Source organism: Copidosoma floridanum, unplaced genomic scaffold (genome assembly GCF_036245765.1).
Source record: "Copidosoma floridanum isolate Cflo_tuat_1 unplaced genomic scaffold, Cflo_Japanese_pri ptg000006l, whole genome shotgun sequence".
Taxonomy (NCBI): Eukaryota; Metazoa; Arthropoda; class Insecta; order Hymenoptera; family Encyrtidae; genus Copidosoma; species Copidosoma floridanum.
The window spans coordinates 22,648,533-22,670,895 of NW_028321883.1; the positions used below are offsets into that span (position 1 = coordinate 22,648,533).

General features: G+C 29.0%; 3 protein-coding genes across 3 annotated transcripts; all 3 read left to right on the forward strand.

The window, feature by feature from the left end:
• Nucleotides 1-3,857: 3,857 nt before the first annotated feature.
• LOC106637400 (uncharacterized) lies at nucleotides 3,858-8,026 on the forward strand. Its single transcript, XM_089598802.1, has 6 exons — nucleotides 3,858-3,912; nucleotides 4,116-4,225; nucleotides 5,989-6,106; nucleotides 7,131-7,262; nucleotides 7,334-7,443; nucleotides 7,832-8,026. Exons 1-6 carry the CDS (start codon nucleotides 3,858-3,860, stop codon nucleotides 8,024-8,026), a joined length of 720 nt encoding a protein of 239 aa, XP_089454928.1.
• Nucleotides 8,027-10,542: 2,516 nt separating this feature from the next.
• LOC111642928 (uncharacterized) lies at nucleotides 10,543-13,904 on the forward strand. The gene is made up of 5 exons (XM_089598803.1): nucleotides 10,543-10,548; nucleotides 10,923-11,031; nucleotides 11,123-11,163; nucleotides 11,500-11,628; nucleotides 13,764-13,904. Exons 1-5 carry the CDS (start codon nucleotides 10,543-10,545, stop codon nucleotides 13,902-13,904), a joined length of 426 nt encoding a protein of 141 aa, XP_089454929.1.
• Nucleotides 13,905-15,789: 1,885 nt separating this feature from the next.
• LOC106637401 (uncharacterized) lies at nucleotides 15,790-19,116 on the forward strand. Its single transcript, XM_089598804.1, has 5 exons — nucleotides 15,790-15,898; nucleotides 15,983-16,086; nucleotides 17,997-18,164; nucleotides 18,747-18,878; nucleotides 18,940-19,116. The coding sequence occupies exons 1-5, from the start codon at nucleotides 15,790-15,792 to the stop codon at nucleotides 19,075-19,077; spliced, it is 651 nt and encodes a 216-aa protein (XP_089454930.1). The 3' UTR covers nucleotides 19,078-19,116.
• Nucleotides 19,117-22,363: the final 3,247 nt, after the last annotated feature.

Consider the following 22,363-nt stretch of genomic DNA (forward strand, 5'->3'; position numbering starts at 1 on the left):
GTTTTTTTTTTTTTGCGGTAATGTTTTTTTTCCTTATTCTAATCAACAGTATTGAGCAATGAAACAGTTTTTTTTGTAGTTGTGAAGATAAATTTATAGCTGTTTTAAGTCTTGTTTAAATAATTTGGAAAATCAAGGTAGTTCGTAGAACAAGTAATGCGTGGCAAAACTTTTGAGTTTGAAGATCTTGAACCTTAGATAGTTTTTTGAATCATTTAAAAACCATTGGGTGTATCGTTGTCATAAAAAAGGATCACTCTGACTTTCTTATCGTGGAAATGATTTTTTTTAATTTTTTTATTTATACGTCTTTCTAGGACTATTTTTTTCGTAATTATTGAACATGATTTTAAGAATCAAAAATAAAAAAACTCAACGAGAGTAAAAAAATGGATGTAACTAACGATAAAGTTTTTAATGTACGTTAGTGACAATAAGTTTGTTTTTGCGTTGTATACATGACTTTTCAAGAAAAATAGTATGAACTTTAAAGGGTAAAGAAATTTTATTTACAGTGTTATTAATAAGTAATTAAAATTTAGTTTGGTAGATAACTAAAAACAACCGAATCAAGGTGACAAAAAAATTAATGTAACACAATCAAGTACCTTTACTTCTCCCACTTGGAATGCAAATTTAGAAATTACTTTTAATTTTTTAATAGATAATAAATTATTTTATTTTCCCAACAACAAATGTAACAACTTAGATGCTGGAGTTGAAATTATTTTCTCAATACGTATTTTATTTCAGGAGTCCCAGTGTTTCACCCTGTGAGGATCCCAGTATTTCGCCCAGTAACCGTTGGTGTACCTCAGGTCAAATTAAAAAATTGTAGTTAACTTATTATTTTAATTAATTTGGTAACAATAAAACTCTTCTGTATTTATAGCCTTATCCAGTGGCAGTACCTGTTTCTCACCCGGTAGCAGTACCAGTTATCAAGACAGTTGCAGTAAAAGTGGAAAAGAAGGTATTTCTTTACATTTAAAATTTAATATAGTTATTTGAAATCAATTCCATTTTACTTCCATTTCGATTTGACTAACTATGTTATGAGGTATATATACTTAAATACATCAACATTGATATTTATTTTTAATATACAAGGCTTATGCCACTATCAAATAGATTAAGAATTTAAAAGTATTTTGTTAAATAACAACCTAATCTCCATTTAATTACTTTTAAAAAATTGATTGACTCAACATAAAACTATTTTGGCTATTGATTTCTGGATAGAATCAATTAAGATAAAATTTAAAAAATCTCAGTTGTTAATTAATACAATTGAATGAAAGCATCTAATTACACACGTTTTGCTAATAAATAAGTATTAAAGAATTAGTAAACAGAAATAATTCAAGCATTTAAAATAAAAAATAATATAAAGTCTAACGATTTAAAATACATTAAGACCAGCTAAGAAAGTTAAAATTTTACAATTAGTTTTCAAGGTTGTTATACAGAATTTTTTTTAATGATAGTACACTTTTTCATACTATTTTTTTTTTTTTTTTTTTAATACATTATCGGCTTAGACATTAATTATTTAGCACTATGGTTGGTATTAATTTTATTTATTAATCATGATATCATCTTATAATTAATCTGTTGCTTCACATCAAACGTACTAAAAATATATTTTGATAATAAATAGTTTATCGTTTTGACTGATCTTAGGATAATCTTGAATTAAAAAATGTTTGTTATTCATTAAATAAAAAATGATTAGAAAAAAAAAAAATTTTCAAAAGTAAAATTTTATTTTATATTATGTATCAAATATTTTGACTGTATTGAGAAAAACTCAATTTTAAATATTAATATTTTTATTATTATTATTATTATTATTATTATTATTATAATTATTATTATTATTGTTATTATTTAGACTATTTTCTTTAAATTGAAAACATAAGTTATGTTAAAACTTTTTTTAAGTTCTTGAATGTTTCTAAAGAATATTTTTATTCATTACAATAATAAATTATCATCAGATTACATTGATAAAAAAAATGGTAAATTAATCTTATTTAGTGGTTATACTATTAAATAAGAGATGTGTTTAAACTTAAATCTGTCACGTAAGTGTTTTTCACATAATTACCTGTGTATTAAGTTACAATTTATTTTTAATATTTTTGACGATGTGTTTTAAATAAAATTTCTATTCATTCACAAATTATTCGTAACACTTTTACTACTAACGATCTAATATTAAGTATTTAATATTTTTCATTTATAACACTTTACAGGTTCCCTATGCCGTGGAAAAAATAATAAACGTTCCTATAGAAAAGCCTGTACCTTTTATAATTGAGAAGGTTCAAATTACTCCAGAATATCGGCCGTACCCAGTAAAAATACCTCTATACAAGACAATTTATCATCACGCTAAGCGTTACAAGCACCATCACGATGACGATGATGATTAAGCTGGCATTGAGGTATCCAGGGCAGTCAAAAAAGAAGTATCTTGACACAAAGCTCACTGTGTGTAATTGTTCGAAAAATCGCACAGCACAGTGACTTTTTTCCGTATTTACGGGTGTAAGGACAGTATTATTTTTAGTTTTTCTCACTTTCCCCTTTTGTTTAAAAAGTTCCTGGTTTATTTTTCCAAACGGGAAACACTTTCTAATTCAGATAATTTTTTTACTTTTCTTTTACCGTAAATAAAACTTATGTAAGATTTTTGATGTGTACATGTTTTTAGTTATTTGTAATAAATTAGCATTGTAAAATAGGAAATAATAACAATGTGGTAAGATTTTTCATTAAGAATATTACACTTCTGTAAATAATAAAATTTAAAAAAAATTTTTTTTCCAAAAAATTCTTTGTAATAAGAAAAACTTATCGGAATGTATAAGCTGTTTTAAATTTAGGTCATGGAGCTAAAAATAATACAAAGTAACTCTACCAGCATAAATATACTAAAAAACAATTAGTACCAATGTTTTTTTCTAAAACAATTACAGTATTTTAAATGTATGCAAATGCATGCGTTCGGGCTATGCATTATCATATGTAATATCGATCAGAGGCTTTGTTTGCGAGTGAAATAATATAATTAAAAATAGTACGTAAAAATTATGACTGGTTGAATGTTAGAGTTAAACCAGGAACGTTAGACCATTGTACAGGGTAATTCCTTTTGGAGCTTTGTATTTTGTATATAAATAATACTTATGTTTTTAAGCAATTTAGTACGAAATGTTTGCCGAAGTAAATTTTTGTACTACAAAGATTTTTTCAGTAAAAAATAAAAAGGACAGTTACGTTGAAAGGTGATTTCACTCTATGAAACAAAAAAATAAAAAATAATAAAAAAAATAAAAACTCTTTACAGTAAAAGTCAACTATTTTGCAGAAACTACTAAAAATCAGAACTAAACCAAGGGAGCTAGAGGAAGCTGCATTTTTTAAATTTTATTTTATGGAGAATTAAAAATAAAAGTTATGAACTTTGATCTATCATATACTTGTGTATAGCAGACAAAGAGGAACATCTTTTATGAACAAAAAGCAATATTTTTTTTCAAAAAAACCAATTAATTATTTATAAAAAATTTGAAGACATTCAACTACAGGTTAGATGATGACAATGAAAAACAGAAAATGCCAAATAATTACGTGGCGTGATGTGAATTCACGGCAAAAATTACATTTGTGACGTAAATCGCAATCTTACAAAACTAAGGCGATTCCACGTGTGCATGCAAATGGTGCGATTAATGAAACCGAGTTCAAAATCCTGGGCGTCGTTAAACGCACAAATCACTCCAGTGCGATCCTACGTGAGGAAAAGTACAGCTCGAAGATTTCATATTATACATCGCCAGTGCAGAGAAATGCCCACGCGCACACCTACCCAGCCGCAAAAAAATATGCACGTGGAATCTCACTGTTGGTTTTCTCGGTGAATACACTTACCCGCTAATTGCGCGTAACGGAGCAAGCACATGCACACAGTCAATTTGGATCGGGTGTACACGCATGTTCACGAAGCCACGTAATTGCACATATGTGTATTGTACACATACATGGACACACTAGTGAACGGAAAAATGTGTAAACCCACAGAGTTGGGCTTTCGCTACGATTTGCAGTGCACGTAAGTAGTTCAAAAATCGGCGAGGGGAGAAAGTACCGGCCAAAGATTGAACTGAGATTGGATAAAAGTTTAAATCACTTATGGGCGCGGATGGCCGCTGAAAAGGTGCTTATATATCGGTCAAGATCGTTCGTCCGGCCAATCGCTTTTTGCCCAACTTAATCTACTGAGCAACAGTGGGACTTCTCGTGTGCACTGGTGTGGGCACAGCAGCTGGTGAAACGCTTTTGATTGAGCACGTTCGTGCCTTGATGGTTTTTAATTTTTTTCGGAAATGATTTTCATCCAAATGGTTCGGTAAACTCTGCAATTTTTGTACCGTTGAGGTGCGCGTGATAAATAATAACGAAAGTTGGTTGGGTTACTGTAGTGGTCGTAGGAAACCAAGAGTCAACGAGCTCGTTTTTGTTATTTAGAATTTTTATTATTTTAGAACATAATTTTATTGTAATTTTCTTTCTCACTGTAACAAATGACGTAAGAACAGTTATTAAAATTCAAACGTTTTCAAAAGATACAAAAATTTCAGAAAATGTAATACCTTTTTGTTCCTGTGTTGCTGTATTTTTTAAATTTTTTAAATTTTCAAAAAATATCTCCTAAGAAAGATAAGAAAAAATCTTCTTGCTTTGGATACGATGAAAGTCTTCAAATGAGATCGAAGAACCAGTTATTTTTATTGTTTTTTTTGTTTTTTTTTTTTGTGTAATCTCAAAACAAACCTCTCAGACGCACTGCTTTTATATAATTTTCTGGAGTATTTATGTTACGGAGCATATAATATGCAATCATCACACTCAATTTCGAAAATCAATAACGTAAACGATTATTGTGGTCATAAATGGGTTTCAAACGCTCTTGGGAAAATTTAATAAAGCAATCTGTTGGATCGAGCCAAGTACACGCTAATATCACCGTGCAAAGTGTGGGCCTTTCTCGGAACAGCTCGAACAGAGAGTGAGAAGCGTGCCTCGACTACGCCAAACCGCACTTACGCAAGTGCAGGATGATCATAAAAATGCAAGTTAACTACATCGCTCGCCAGCAAAGTGCGAAGCGGGGCCGCAAGTAGGGTGTGTGAGTGGGACTTTCCTCCCTTCTTGCGAAACGAGATATAAAAGCCGAATCGTCGAAAATCAGGATTAGTCATCCGAGCATCTCATAAGACGAACTTTACACTCTACTATGATTTGTTTTGTACGTTTGTTGTCATGTTTATTATTTTGTGTAAATGAGTGATTTGAATGAACTTGAATGGCACATTTTTCCTTGCGGTGGTCGTATAGCAATTTTTGTATCTTTGTAATAAACAGTTCTAGTAATAAATATTTGATAAATATCCGTCATTGACAAAAGTTCGAGCTCTTAAGAGAGCCTTTAATGTAAAAAAAAATTAAGTTTTCATTAATGGCAATATTTTCTCTAGAAAAACAATGTGTCACGTAACAAAATATCTTTACTCAAGATTGGGTTGGCTTAGAGTGATCATCTAATATCTGGAAAGTCCAAAAGTGATATTAAATTGAAAAATTGAAAAATTAAAATAATAATAATTTAAATTTTTTAGTTACATAAAGATAAGAATTAGGATCATTTATTGTAAAAACACTAATTATCTTATTTTTTTCCTCAAATCATAAAAAATAAACACACCTGTCTAGTCAAAGTTGGAGTGGGAGTAAGGTCAATGCACAAAGCATACAGGGGGTGTAGCTTTCTAGTTACCAAAAAGTTATTTCAAAACTGTTTTAAATCAAATGGTGGGAACACCACACTGAATAAACATATATTCTATTTCAGAACTGGATTTTTAAAACTATTTATCCCACGATTAAAAATTAAATACTAAAACACTATCCGGTTTGTAGTTCCTAGTTTTAGGTATCATTGAAATCTGTCGAGCAATAAGATGGGACATACCAAGTGGTTCAGGAGGATTCCACAGTTTTGGTCACATGCCATTAGATCACAACATGATAAGTCATGGTAATTTTCATGAAAAACTTTATCTTATTACTGTAGTTATCTACAAGGTTCATTTATCCTAAGTAATTTTCTTATTTATTTTGCTAATGTTGACATTTATTTTTTTTTAATGAAAAGAGTAGGTGAGTATCTACAATCATAGATTCGCAGAAAGATTTGATTTTTTTTAATTTTAAATAATAAATAAATTACTAGGATTGACTTTAATACTTTAAACAAATAGTAAGTTGTTTGGTTTAATATTCTCGTTCAAAGACGTCATTGTGTGAGGTGTATTTGAAAAATTTTATTTGATTGTAAACTCTTTTTTTCTCTCTTTTACCAGGGCAACTATATCTTTTAAATAAAAATCTTGAATAAAATTTTTTTTTTGTTTATTACAAAAACTTTTGATTAATTTTATTTACAAAATAAATTTTTAATAAGAATAAAACTTTTTTTTATCAAACGCAGTAGTGAAGTATTATTTTTTTGTTATATCGATTTATCACTTTAATTTAGAACGTTGTTGTAATATTTTTCCAAAGGAAATTAATTAATTACAAGTAGTAACAAAAATTGTTTCTAAATTTGTTCCCTAATTTTTTGATAAATTTTACATACTGGTATAAAAAGGAAGTGGCTAACAAATAATTTCACCCTTAATTATTAAAATATTTCATCTACATCTTCAGATAAGATAATTACTAAATAGTATGAAGCGAGTACACCCTCTGTGTATCACAAAAATTATTATATTTTTTAAATTGTTTGATTCAGTAGAAAAATGAAGAACTTGTAACATAATACTAAATATCTATTGCTTTGTATTGCTTTGTTTCTATGCATTATTATGTTAGTTATATAGCAAGGATTTAATTAATAAAGCTTTGGAATTTTTTTTACAAGGGAAAGCAAAAATTAAGTTGGTATCAATATTGAACAAAAATGACCCAAAAGTTACAACGTTCATAAGTACAGAAAATTATTGAGCTAGTAGAAAATTATTTCAAGATTATTTGGTAATAAAATTTTGTTAATGTAGATCCATATAACTGGAATAGAATTGGCGATGTACCTGAGAAAAAATTGATTAATGGACTCGAAGCCTGGCTGGCGGAAGTTATTGTTGGAAAAGATCATCATGGGCTAGTAAAACCTATCATTAAAGAAATAGGTAAGTAGATTTCAGACACTTAGTGACTGGAATTTGAATTGACATCAGTGACAAGACGTTATCATTTTCAGCCTATCCAGTGTACAAAAACATGGAAATAAAGATTCCATATCCTCAAATTCAGCAGGAGCGTCAGCCTTATCCAATTTTAGTTCCAATGATTCATCCAGTCCCTTACGAGGTAAATTTTTTAACTGTTAAATAACTGTTACCCTCTGGAAGCGAAATTTTTTTTTGTTGTGTTTATTGAAAAATATTTTATTTATAGTATTTAAAATCATAATCAATAAGTATTCCACTGACATAAGTAAAGTAAAGTAATATCAATGTAATTAATTTAGTTTCTTTATAAATCATCAGAAACATAAATTAACTATGACTGGTTAAAGTGATAACAAAAAATAATGAAACTTTTTTTCTAAATAATGTAAATTAATTAAATTGACGTGAATAATTTTTAAATAGAACAATACAAGAATACATTATTCATAAATTGTTAATTGTATACATTTTTGAATAGTGATCATTTAGTTTTATCGAAAAAAAATACACAAATTTGTTGATTCTAGGTCATCAAAACAATTGTGAAGACCGTTGAAAAAAAAGTTCCAACGCCAATAGAGAAGATTATCCCCGTTGCATCTGAGAAACCAGTTCCATTTGAAGTGATCAAACATGTACCTATGTTTTACGAGCAGAAAATTCCTATTAAGATTCCAGTTTATAAAACAATTCATCATAAAATAATTGATTCAAGAAAATAAATGTAGCCTCTATAGAGATGTACTTCTTTAACATAGATAAAGAAATATAAATTAGAAAACATATAAGTCCTTGGAAAAGGAATCTTACGGAGTGTTCAACCTATGAAATTAAGAAATTTAAGTTAGTTTATATATACACATATAGATATAATGTGTTTTGGATTTTTACATAACAATTAACTCTAGCAGATATAACTTAGAAGATTAACAAATATTATTTTAGTATCATTCATGTAGTCGGTAAATGATATGATATGCTTTAATAAAATAAGTCATTATGCATTTGGCCTAGGTTTCCACAATGATAGCACTTAGAAAATAAGATTATATTTCCTCTATAAATTATAAAACTAAATTTTTGTACGACTGAGCGGAAGAAATCGAAAGTATAGTTAACTAAGAAATTTTGTACTTTCAACAAACTGAAAAAATATTTTAAAATAAATGAAAATATTTATACAAGTTGAGAATCTTATTATTTATTTATATGTTATTTGTAGTAAGAGAAAAAAAAATTTAGTTTTCATAAATTAAAAACCGAGATTAATTTTTTTAATATCCATACATCCTTCAAGTTATTAAAACGCAATATATTTAACAACAGCTATTACATAATATTTCAATATTGATGTACATTATTGTTGATGTACTTATATTTTTTAATTTATATTTGTTAAAACAACTTACAGTCAATTTAAAGTATACATTAACGATATTTTTAGTTAACGTTTAAAAAATTATCATAAATATTGAAACCCTTGTATTTTATATAATATTAATTTCTCAAAGCTTATGTTATCTTTTGAATGGTTATTAATAAGATCAATGAGCTATATTTTTTAAGTATTTAATTTATAATGAGTTTTTACTCTTTATATCAAAATAATACAAACTGACCAAAATTTTTGCTTGTATTTTTATCTTTGGAAACAGTCAAACTATACTTAATCCACACAATTTTTATCATGCTGTTGGCTGTATTGTTTTATTTTTACTTATGAAATCTTAACTGCCATGTAGAAATAATAATATGAATCAAAAGAAAATATTTAGTCGTCGATTACAAATATTGTGATATTATGTAATACCATGTATAACATGTAATTAAATTTCATATAAATAAAAATCAAAAATTTTTCAAGTAGTAGTGAAAAGTAAAGAAACTGATTAAAATATTATCCACTAAGATCAGTTTTTTTATCATTATTACATTGTATTAGTAGTTAATTTATTTAATATTTCAAAAATCCCTAACACCAAGGGAACGCCATAAAAAATAATTGCTGAATGATAATACATAACGAATGATGACAAAGCCAATCATCAATAAATCATAACAATTTTGTCTTGATGTACATAACTAATATTATATGGATAAAAAAAAATAAAAGTGTTTTCATCATAAATATTGCCATACACCAATACAGACAGTAACAAATAAACATTAATGGGTGCCGCATGAAAAAAAATAAACGGCGAAAGTTGATTATCAAAGAGAAAGGATAACCGAAGGAAAAGAGGAGAGGAGAAAAAAATCGTGGGAACAAAATTGTACGGAGAGTTAACAAGAGTGGTCTTTTCAAGCTTCCTAGACAAAGACAAATACGTTTCTATCATTTTGTAAAGTAGTACAGGAAGTACCACTATTTTTTGACCGCATTTCGAGCAAGGCGCCGAAGACGAAAAATTTCTCCTGTGGCATGCAAAAAAATTTTCGGTTTTATTATTTCATATAGTATTTATTGAAAAGACAAGTATATTTATTCTTTATTTTAGATTCCATCCATTATTAACATTTTTACGAATCGTCTACTTTTATTATTTCACAAAAATAAGTGAATCTTTATTTTTTGTACACATACATTTGTTCTACAGCGTAACAATAAAAGACGTTTTGACCTAATAAAAAATTTTACGACAAACGCAGGTTACAAAAAACATAATATGACAACTTCCACATTGTCGTGTACTTTTAGGGACTATTTTTAACAAAATTTCTACTCTGTTAGAATACTAGAAACTGTAACGTACGGTTATTGATCCATTTATCAAAATAAATCCGTATTTGTTATTTTTATGGGATGATGAAAAAGGAGGGAAAGTAAAAATTCTACTTCCAGTACAGGTTTGAAATTGATTTTTTGTAAGTTGTAGAAGAAAAATTCTGCTAGAATGATAATAAGATTCACTTTCTTTTTAATCCATTTATGTCTTGTATTTCTCAAGATTTTTGTAGTACATACTTATTAATAAGTAGAGTGATTGTTATAACTAGTCAATTCAAAATTAAATTATTCGTACTTGAATCTGTTACTGTTAAAAAAAAAATAAAAAATTACTTTTGGTAATAGTTTAAGTATAAAAATTGTTTTTAGATATTAAGAGTTTTTTTAAAACTTCATTAATTTAAGAAAAAACTTTTTTTTCTCTCTTTATCTTTCACACTCAACGTTTTGTGTACTGAAAAGAGATTCGAAAACACAAAAAGGAGCTCTGGAGTAAGGGAGGTGGAAGCGATGAAAGTATATAAGCTTAGCATGCTCCAGCTTGAGCCACTCATAAGAACTTCTTCCGTATTGTGAAATAAGATCAACCAGACCCCGTTGAAATGTATAGTATTGTTAGTTAAATTTTACAGTTTTTTACCACAATGTTAATAAATTGCCAAAATTAAGTAATAACTTGAAAATTTGATCAAACTATTTACGTTTGGCAGTCTTTGAAACACTCATCTTATGAAATATTACCTAAATCAATATACTTTTATCTAAAAAATCTAAGACCAAGATTTCTATCAGTCACAATAAAAGAAGTCAATATAAATAATAACTGTTTTACAAGTTCAAAAAAAAGAAGTTTTTATTTATAAAAATATTGATATTTAATTACTTTATAGGGATTTATCTTACTAATTTGTGCATCATTGTCAACTGCAAGTGAATATGAAGGTCCCAGTTACGAAGAAAAAACACATACTGTCGAAGTACCAATTTACAAGAAATATGGTGAGGGACCAAACGAATAGTTGAATAATTTCAAAATTTTTAAGTAATAGTGAAAGTTGAATATTTTATAAAAATATTATTTTGGTTCTAGCGATTCCAATCCCCCAACTAGTACCAGTAAAAGTTCCTCAGGTATAAATATTTTAAGTTACATAGTAATTTAAGAGTCCACAATTTACATTTTCTGTATAAATAGAATTTTTTAACAAAATTGTGAAACAAATTTTTGTTTGTATTTTACTTTTTTTGTATTACAACTGTTATTTATATTTTTATTTTCTTTTATTTTGTTTTTTTTATTTTTTCCGTAAGTATTAAAATTTAATTGATTGACACGTAGAGAATAAAAAGTTGGTACTATTTTTGTACTGACATATGAGTTCGGTTTAAAAAATATTTTTCATAAAATAAAAAAAATCTGACTATGACATAAATCAATATGACTAATAAAATTTATAATAATTTTAGGAAATCCGTATACCAATCCCACAACCGTATCAAGTACCTTTGAAAATACCTCACCCACAGCCAGTTGTCATTGAAAAAAATATTGAGATCCCAGTGGAAAAGCTGGAGCCTTACGTTGTAGAAAAAAAGGTACGTAATTATTAAATTTCCGTTAATTTCATTTGAAATTTTAATCGGTACCGATCATATTTTTGCGAGTCAAGAGACTTTCAAAATATTCTTTGGAAGTATGACTTTGATAAATTTGGGATCATGAATCAATTAGTGGTTATACTGAGACCCTTTATATTCTCCTGAACTTTTCATGTCATCCGCATTCTCAATTATACTATTTTAAATAGAATTAACTAAGTAAAATAAAAAATTTAGCTTCAACACATTAATATCACGTGCTTTTTAAGACTACGTTAACGTTTCATGAATTTATTTTTTTTTATTCAAATAACAATCCTTCTTTTTGTCGTAGCTTCCCACTGCAAGAATTAGTTAAAAACTAAAGACAAGAGTAACGGTAATGATCTACTTATGTAATGTCTTAAGTATAAGGGTTAATCAAATAGTTTAATATATAACGTTATTTCTAAACATAAAAATATACTTTTTAAATCAATGCACAACTTTGAATCCCACAACTAGATAACTAACTTCATTTGCTGTAAATTCTGTCGGTTTAACTGATAAATTTACCAACTTCAGGTAACCTCCGAATCTAGTGAACAAAAAAAGTCAAACTAGCATTTTAGACGTAAACGACAAAGTAGCAGGCCAGTACATCCAATATTTTCTTACTTCCCCGAAACCGATGAATCCATACAACTAGATTCCGCAATAAAGATGTGAAAAAAACAGATTTTACGTTAACTCTGTCGTCTATTTTCGTTTACTCACGATCGCACATACAAACAAATATCTGATTAAACCCACAAAACCTTAATACATCGATGACACCAGTGATACAAATAAGAAAGGAGATAAAATTGAACTGCCTCAAATTTTGCCTGGATCATTCGCAACCCGTTACGCATCCGAGGCAGTTCTGATAGCTACGCTCAGGCTGTGAATCACTATCCCGAGCTAACTGCACCAGTGACGCTTACAAAAATTCCTTTGCCTGTATAGGTACTTAGCTTCCTCATCCTTATTTGAAAAAAGTTTTTATTTTACGCCTAATCTCTGATATACCTCCGTAAAATAAATTTTTATCTCCAAACAGTTTGAAATACAAATTGTTTTTATAATGGAAATCAAACGTGTAGCTTCTTATGCAAGTCTTACGTTAAATTTATTTCAAAAGATAATTGTACACTGCAAACTTACTTTCAGCATATTATATGATTTACACAAGTTGCAAAAAGCAGAAGTTATTGTTAGTAAACCTATCACACTAATCGATTACAGGCATATTTTAAACTACAAAAAAAAAATAAATAAATAAATAACTGCTTGCCTACTAAAGTCAAGTGATCCGTAGATTATAAAAAGATTTATTTCACAATACAGAAGGAATTATTGTTTGGTTTGTTAGTGCACAATGGCATTTTTAGTTTGTATTGTTTAATACTTTTTTTGATAATCAAAAAATTTTTTATACTTTTTTCGTTGAATATTTTTTCAAAAACTGCAAAAAATAAAAATTTTGTCAAAGACTGAAGGAATTTTTAGATCTGATTGATTATTTACAAACGAGTAAAATCTATCAAAAATGATATTAAAAATGTGAAATGCATGTATCTAATTTTTCTTACCAAACAATATTGTTTTTAAAATTCGCAAATAACTATAACAAAAAATTATGAAAAAGATAATATAAAAAACAGTCAATTTTTTTAAATAAAAAAAAGCACACAAAATTTCAATGATTATAACGTAGAACTATAAAAAGTGTATGCAAAAAATGGATTTTGAAAAACAAATCGAATTTTAAAAAAGAGGATTAAGTTAAAATGAAAGTAATCGAGAAAGTCACATGATCGGCTTATGAAATCATACCACACACACACGCGCGCACAGAGACGGAATTTTTTGCCAAATTAATGAACTTTGATTCTCAAATTAACAATGCAAAGTTTAAAACAAGGCATCTCAATCCATGGTTGTGGCCTATTACAAAACTCCTCTTGCAGAAATAAAAAAGGTAGAGTTTTGTTGTGTCTGCGTGATATATGGGTAGGAAGGATCCCCCGAATACAGGAAGTAATCAATGTATCATATAAGCTTGCCAATACCATCTCATTTTTGAAACGTCTCTTACTGTCTGTTCACAGGTGCCTTTCGTTATAGAAAAGCCTTATGCGGTGTACGTCAATAAGGAGGTGAAAATTCCAATTTACAAGCCAGTAGCAGTCCATGTACCAGTCTATAAGCATGTGATTGTACACAGCTCGAAACATAAGGATTGGGATTAAACGTTGACTATGGAACTTTTTGTGGCATCAAAGATGATGTTATTCTTTTCAGTATACTATTCGTAGCTGTTACACAAGCACCAGTAAGCTAAGCTTATTCCTTCGATATAGTCGTTTTTTTTTATTTGTTGTGTTTGTCTTTCGTAATGAAATGGGTCACTATAGCTGTGATTTGTATTTTATTTAGTTGGTGTAAAATATCGAATAATGTGATGTATTTTCATTCAAATACAGTGGTAACTGACGTCTATTATTAAAATAAAGCATTTTAAGTGTTTCTAGACAAGTTCAATTGTTTTTCAAGCAGTTAAGAAAATCTTATACAGTTTTCATGATTGTACTGTTTTGTAAAAGTTCAAGTTTTAATAAACACAGTAGAACTTTCTTCAGTTGCTCTGAACTTGACATTTTTTCTGTTCAAAATTTAAGTTAAAAATTAATTATGTATTCATAAAAAATTACTAACTTGAAAAATCTTGATTTTTAGTACTTGGAAATAATAGTATTTATAGTATCTCAATTTATTGATGAAAAGCTCAATAGCAACTAATTATAAATTCTTCCTAAGTTTCAACATGTTGTGAGTATTGTCAGTAGTAATAGTTCATGAGCCTCATTTCTTCACAGTAAAAGACTTGATTATATACACGTCAGGTGTTTTTCATTATGATGTAAATAGGTAAAGTGGATATCATTAGTAGAAGGTTTTATTTAATTAATTTTTATTTTTTAATTATAATGTAGTGTACAATTCTACGTTGTTAAATATTCCATTTATGAGAGCCATTATTATTGATCACGTCTTATTAAAGCTTTCAAAATCATTATAAATATAAATTAATAGAACGTTCCCATCACTAGCAGTATTATTTTTCAAAATGTATTGATTCAAATTTTAAGTACTCACGAGAGTTACTTCAGTCATTACAGTTGCAGCTGCTGGTATTATCTAAATGTAGACCTCGACTTTTACATATGATGTAACAATTTAGATTTTTCCGATTAAAGAGCAAAATTTTTCTCATCCCACCAACAACTACAATTGCCAAATAACAATCTTTGACATGAATTCAAAAGTAAACGTTTCAACTAAAAACAGAATAGTTACAAAATATCTTTAGAAGTTCAATAACCGACTCGATCCAGAGCTCAACATCGTTAAGAACTTGGTAAAAAAATTAAAAAACTAATAATAATGATGATATTAAACGAAAGAGAAAAAAAGTCACTTTTCCAGGCACGACCTTCCAGTTTTAACGGGCCGTAGCGACGCGTTGCGAAAAAAAAATTCCTTCTCAAATACCTGAAAGACATCCATCCCTATTATGGCCAAATGCAGCCGATCCTGTGCCAGCTTGAAAAACTCTCGCTGTTTCTACTACGCTAGTCCGTTCACTGACATTTTCCAGAGGATAAAAACTTATGCAGTAGCCTTGATGGAAAAGCAATGAAAGCGCAATGTTTGGAGGGGACTGATGGTGTGATCTTTAGTATTTTATTACAAATTTTTTTCTTCTTTATACATAAAGACTATTTGAATCAAGCGATAAAAAAATATGCCGATTAAAAGACTCAAAAGAAATCAGTTCTTACGATTAAAAAAGATCATCTCCATTTTCGTTTTCAACGAAAACACAAGTGATTTTCTTGAATAAAACATTGACGGAAAGTAAGCAAACAAAATAGCACTATTTTTTAAGAAACATAATGACATTTCATACGTGTATTTAGAGCAAGTCTAGCTTGTCAATAAGAATTGAGCAAAGTTTGGGAAAGAAAAAAAAAATTTTTTTAAACTCCACACGTTGCGTAGTAGTTGTGTAAGCTTATAATCACCATTGAGTTCTCAATAGTGAATACTTACCCATTGCACGAAATTCTCCCTATGGTATCTCAGCTAGTGTACTTTCACACACGTACGTTCGTGTGGAATGAGAATCGCCAAAACTCTCGAGCAAATCATCCAAGTGCTACACAGGACGAGATCTCGGACCGTGAGTCAAAATCAATTTCCTAATCGCTCCAGAAAACTTTCTCCGTGAGAAAGGAAATTGGCAAGTGCAATACTCCCAACACAGGAAATAAATGTTCCATCAGCGAGACGGTGGGCCCGTTCATTGTTGTCACACCACAAACTCCATCACTGCGCCAATCCACTGAAATCTTGATTCTCCATTTCCAGGTATGATTAAAGTGACTTTTACTCGTGCGCTTTCACCGGTACTCGCAGTTTGACAGAAAAGTTTGTGTATCTAAGAAGAAATTAAACCATCGTTGGTTATACATCTGATTCTAGTCACGAGGTCCGAGGGTATATGGAATCTCACCTGAATGTCAGCGTCTAAGGATCGTCAGCATCTGACGCAAGAGTGACGTAATACAGCTCCGTGCGTGTGACAAGGGAGTTACAGCGTGTATTAAGGTTACGGGAAAATGTACTAATGAGCGGAGAATATTTTTAAAAGAGCAATATAAGAGATTTGAAAAATGTCTATGCACTGACATCGATAGTTATTGAGTAACTGAAACAAGTGTGCTGGACGTGTAACACTATTTTTGAGTTTGTAAGGGAAAAGCGAGAAATGGACACTATATATTGTGATTCAATTGTTTGCAAAATATGAAGTGCTATGATAAACGATTACGGACTAGTTAATACGGTTCCTCTTTAAAATTTTGGGTATCTCATGAACTTAGTGTTTTTTGTTAGAGGTATGAGACTTTTTCATACTTATACCAAAAGTTTTAATATCCATCACAAACAATTCTACAATTTTTTAAAGAATTTTTCAACTTTTAAACAATTAAAAAAAATTATTCAAATTTTTTATTTGATAATCTTAGAAAAAAAAATGACAATTAGACTCGAATTTTTAAGTATCAAAAAGATAGAATACGATCCATTAATTAGGAAACGTAATATCATAAACACAAGAAAGTGTCATAAAAGTATACCTACTATTCTCAAAGCAATTAAAAACTTGAGCTGTGCAGTAGAACAATGGTCCAGAGAGAAATTCACAGAAAATAAATTGTACCAGTGACAAAGATGCTTATTTACGCAAAAGCCTCGTAAACTCAACACCTTCTACGTTATTGAGTGTTATAGTAGGAGAACACTGTAGTAGTAGCTCTTTCTCTTGCACATGTGCTTTTATCTCAGGAGAATTCCTTGGCTTGTAGACGAGCGTGGGAGGAGAGTGTCGGTGTAATAGCACAAGTAAATACTCGGAGTCTGTACTAGACGCAGAGGGGAAGGGAGAAAGTTTTTAGATGGTTGGGTATATAAAGAACTTGGCCGTGACTTTGAGCTCATAATTGCAGTTAGATAGCGGACGATAGAATATTCAATCTAACTGGTACTGAAGCACTAGACTTTCCTGTTACAATGAGGATTCTTGTGAGTTTGCATTATTTGACATTCTGGTTTCTGTATAAGAAGTTGTGCTTATTTGACAAGTGATGTGAAATGGTACATTACGGTTTAGGGAGCAAAGTACTAACTCGAAGAACCAAATTTTTCAAGATCTTCTGTTTTATTATACTTTTAAAGTTTTTAATAGAATATTACTTTTTTTTTATTACTAAATCTTTTAGTGACCACTCAAGTTGGATCAAAACAAAATTTTACATAGAAACTTGTGTTTTTATAATTCAAAGAGGAAATTATTATGTAAAATATGTTTGCTAATATTTTATAATTTTTTAATAAAATTTTACATACTGTTTTAGATTCACCTTTTTTTCGACGGGTATAACAGAAAAACATATACAAATTACTTCTTACTGAATAAGTTTTACATATCCAAAAATTTATACATATGTATATATATATATATGTATATACATTGTAGAAAAACTAAAACTTTAAATTTTTCATTTTTTCAAAGTGGAACTATAAAAGCAAAATAAAAAGTTTTATAACTATATATTTTACGGTTTTAATCATTATTCCACGGTTGTATATTTATTTAAATGACAATTGTTCAACTTTTCTATCACTTTCAATGCTACCAATGAGTCAATAAATCATTCATGATTTTTAGGCACAATTACAAGAATCATCATAGTTGACTGCCACTTTTTTTACAGATTATCGCCAGCTTCGTAGTTGTCACAACTGCAAGTTACGAGCCAGGAGTGACGTACCATGAAACTCAGAAACCCGTAGAGATACCTATTTACAAAAAGTACGCTATCCCGATTCCACATCCTATACCAGTATCGGTACAACAGCAAATCAAAGTACCAATACCTCAGGTAGACGATCTACACCTTAAATATTTAGTATATGTCGATTGTAGTGTGTTTAGGTAAAAAAAAAAATGTTGCAGGTCAATGAAAATTTTTAAAGGTTTTGAAATTTTTCTCACGATCATAAAACATAATTTTACAATCTCTTGCATTATAAAAGCAAAAGCTGTTTAATTAATAATTAGGATTTATAACGCTGTGGGACTTTTACAGTTACAACATTAACAATATTTTGCCGCATAAGAACTTTCAAAATATCATGCATAAAAGTAATTTTATTTTCTATTTTATAATGAAAGTGCTCATTTCTACATAATTTATATATTGAGAGTAAAAATCAAAATATTTAAATCCTAACGCTTCAATATCGTGGAGATTTATAGATTAAAATATTTTGCTAAAAAAATTTTTACGAGAAATTGTTTGTAGAACAACGATGCTAATTTTTTTTAAAGTAGATAGTTAATCTTTATTTATTTTTAAGAAAACTCTATAAGAGGCAGAGACATTTTTATCGACTTGTAAGGTTAGATTTAATCTATTTTGAGGTTACTAGACCATATACCTAAGCAAATATTTAATTTACAGCCTTATCAAGTTCAAGTACCTATACCACATCCAGTGCCTGTAGTAATTGAGAAAAATGTTGAAATACCGGTGGAAAAATTAGAACCCTACGTTATTGAAAAGAAGTTAAGTCTTTTTTATATTTCATCGAGAGTTTATCAATGTTCTATTAATCAGAATTAATACTATTGTTTATATTATTAACAACTTTTAGGTCCCATTTGTGGTTGAAAAACCTTACGCTGTGACAAAGGAGATTTCAGTCCCCATTTCGATACCAAAACCATATCCTGTACATGTTCCAATCTACAAACACGTTTTCCACCATCAAAGTAAGGGTTGGGATCGATAAGACTACAAAGACTGTTGTGATCACATGCTATGAGGATGCAAGGCCTAGTATTTCTATACAATTATTTTTAGTCCATAAGACATATTTTTTTATATAAAATTTATCCTGTGTAATCTTTTAAAGATATAATTGTATTTACTAATTTATTGAAAAAAGTTTAGATGTGACATAAAATCAGAGTGTAAAAAAATGTAGTGTGTCTGAAGACTAAATTTATTAAAGTGTACGTAGTTTTTTTTAACAGAAACATTTTGATAGATTTTGACATAAAAATCCTTATAATTTATGTTATAATAAGTACAATTATAATATTATAAATAATTTATGACGAATGTGATTAAAAGTCTTGACTGATATAGTTGACTAGGTTACAAATCATACTGATGTTGTTAATATTAAAAAATATATCAAAAAAACTATTAAAAAAATTCTTTTTCGATTCTTTTTCCATCCGTATTTTTTTAAGCTATTTATATTAAAATAATCTTTCTTCGAAGTTAATGACAAAGCCTTTTATTTATAGTTATCGATGAAAGTGGGGTAGCTAACAAAAAAAATCGATAATTATGAAATTCTTAAGGAAACATAGAATTTTTGTAGGCCTTTTGTGCGAATAATCCGAATAATCATGAAAATGTTTTGTGGAAAAATATAATTTAAAAATCGTAACTAGTTATATTATACGAAGTTGGTAATATTTAAGAATGTTTCTACACTATGTTTCTATAAGAAACTTTGAGTTAGTTTCTAGGTAACCAACAAGCTTTCGAAAAGTTACACAAAATTTTAATAATTGTATAAAACCTTACGTTTCCTAGAACTAGAATATCTGGATTACTAATTTCTGTAGTATAACGGTCTATACCAAAATTGAGCATCGAAGCAGAAATTAAAATTTCAAGAAAAGTAAACACTTACAATGAGTCCCCAACAAAAATACTATCCTAGGACTGTCACAGGTTTTCGAGGTATCGCCTGGCACTTTGTGTCTATATCCGAGTTTCTTAGTACATTTGAAATTTCAAAGAACAGAGCGATTTATTGGATAATAAAGTCATACGTAACACTTTTTGTTTGTATGCAGATCCGTATTCAGCTTGACAATAAAAAAGTCAAAAAACGATTAGTTTAGATAAAAGATGAAGATGAAAAATTCGTAGAATAAAAAGACAAACGGTTATAATCACAAAACATGAAAAAAAAGTTGAATCAACATAATATGTGAAACATAATTGTTATTATCTTAACTATTATTATTATAATTTTTTTATTATTATAATTATCATGCTATTATGTTGTTATTAAAATTTAACAAGTTGTTCATAGTTTCAATGGATTTATGTACAACTATGTTTTTATTTTAAGGTGTGAAAATGTTTTTAAAAAGTGAAAGCCACTCATTTGTACGGAATGAGGTGCATAGCCACTTTCAAAGTAAGAGAGCCCATTACTGTATTTTTAGGCTGAATTACAAGACTGTTTTTTTTTTTTTTAATTCATGACTTTTTTTTTACTTTTCTTTCGAGAAAGAAGAAGAGCGTTCAACTATTTTAAAGAGTAACTAATGAGAAACAAAAGCGTATTAAAAAAATTACCATATTATACATTTTTTTATGGCTGTTTTTCAGAAGGGCGTTTTTTACATTATTTAATTTTTTGCAAAGTTTTAACATACGACTTCGTTGAAATTTGGTTTGATTATTAGGACCTATAAAGTCTACTTTCTAATAAATTTTAAGTAACAATTTTCCATAGAATATAAGAAAAGAATTTTACAAAAAAAAAAAGGATTAAAAAAAAAAAAATCTCTTTATTAGTCTTTAAATTGCTCTTTTTGAATGAAAGTTTTTTGATGCGAATTAAAAACCAAAAGTTTTGTTCATTCGACAGACAGAGGCGTAAACGACTAAACAAAAGTAACTCGTCGACTCAGTCAGTAACGTCGATATCGGACCTTTCATGGGCGCGAAGTTTAAAGCTTCAACTACTCTAAAATTGAATGTAGAGTACCATTTATTTTTTTTGTTATGGGTTATTAATTTAATAACAAACAGTGTATAACAGCATTTCTGAAATTTCACAATTTTATATCATTACATGATGCATAACGAAATAACACTTTTTGCTTTGGTAATAAATTTAACAGTCCTGCCTTACATGTAATAACTCAGTTTTTTACGTAACTTTAACCACTTGTTATTAAAGTTATTTGCGTTGTAGATCTCATTGAAATACAATTTTTTTGTCTAGCATATTTTTATCTGAATTTTAATAATGATGTACAAGAAGGAAGTAAACAGTTTAAAACGATAAAAAAAAGTGTTTTTGCCCATTAAAGTATAAAGTTGGCATTAAAACACAACGTTGAGAATCCCAACTATACAGTTAGTAAAATATTGATCTATTCACCCGGTTTGTCAATAAATGTTACGGATCTCACATCACTCGTGGGTTATTATATAGTCTATGAGCATTATAGACCGTGTTCTGACAAACCGGATGGACAGATTAAGATTCCGCTAACGTTAGGGCCCTGCATTCACGGTGGAAGGCATAATGTAGAAAGAGGCTTTGTTCATTATACCTACATAGAAGATACACAAGGCTTGAAGATAGACTCCATATAGATATACAAACCAATGATATCTGTCTATGCCTTCTACCATGGTAGTACCTGAAAATTCCCTCAAGCTGTACACGGCCGTTTTGCTTTGAAGACCTTTTTCGTTGAAAATCCCCGACCACGATTTTTAATATCAAGTAATTAACTAACTAGATTGTATTAACCAGTAACCTTTCACGCCAGTCTAGTAGGGGAACGTGGGGCGGAGGTGGGCATAGCCGATAAAATGGGCATGCAAATATTTAAAAATAAAAACATATTTTTTGCTGAATCCTCTGTAATATACATATACAACATCAATAGTTTCTCTATCCAAACAAATTTACCGGACTAAAAGCTTTTTTTTTACTACGAGCTGATTCAATTCTTAGTCGAAGATAACCTACAAAAAAAAAATTTTTAATCACTTGGCAAATTTATTACATATGACCTACATAATTATCCATGATATTATTCGAAAGCTTAGATCTTTAACTTTGACAGGCTATTTTTTTTATTTTTTTTTTTACTTGTAATAAATGAGTTAATAATAAATAAAAAATATGTGTTGCGAGGGTGGGAATGGGCACCAAGGTGGGGCGCAAATGGGCCCGAGCAAGAAAGCAGTTCCGCATCGAGCGTCTGCTATTTGTAGGTATATAGGTATACCAGTTGTATGTGGTT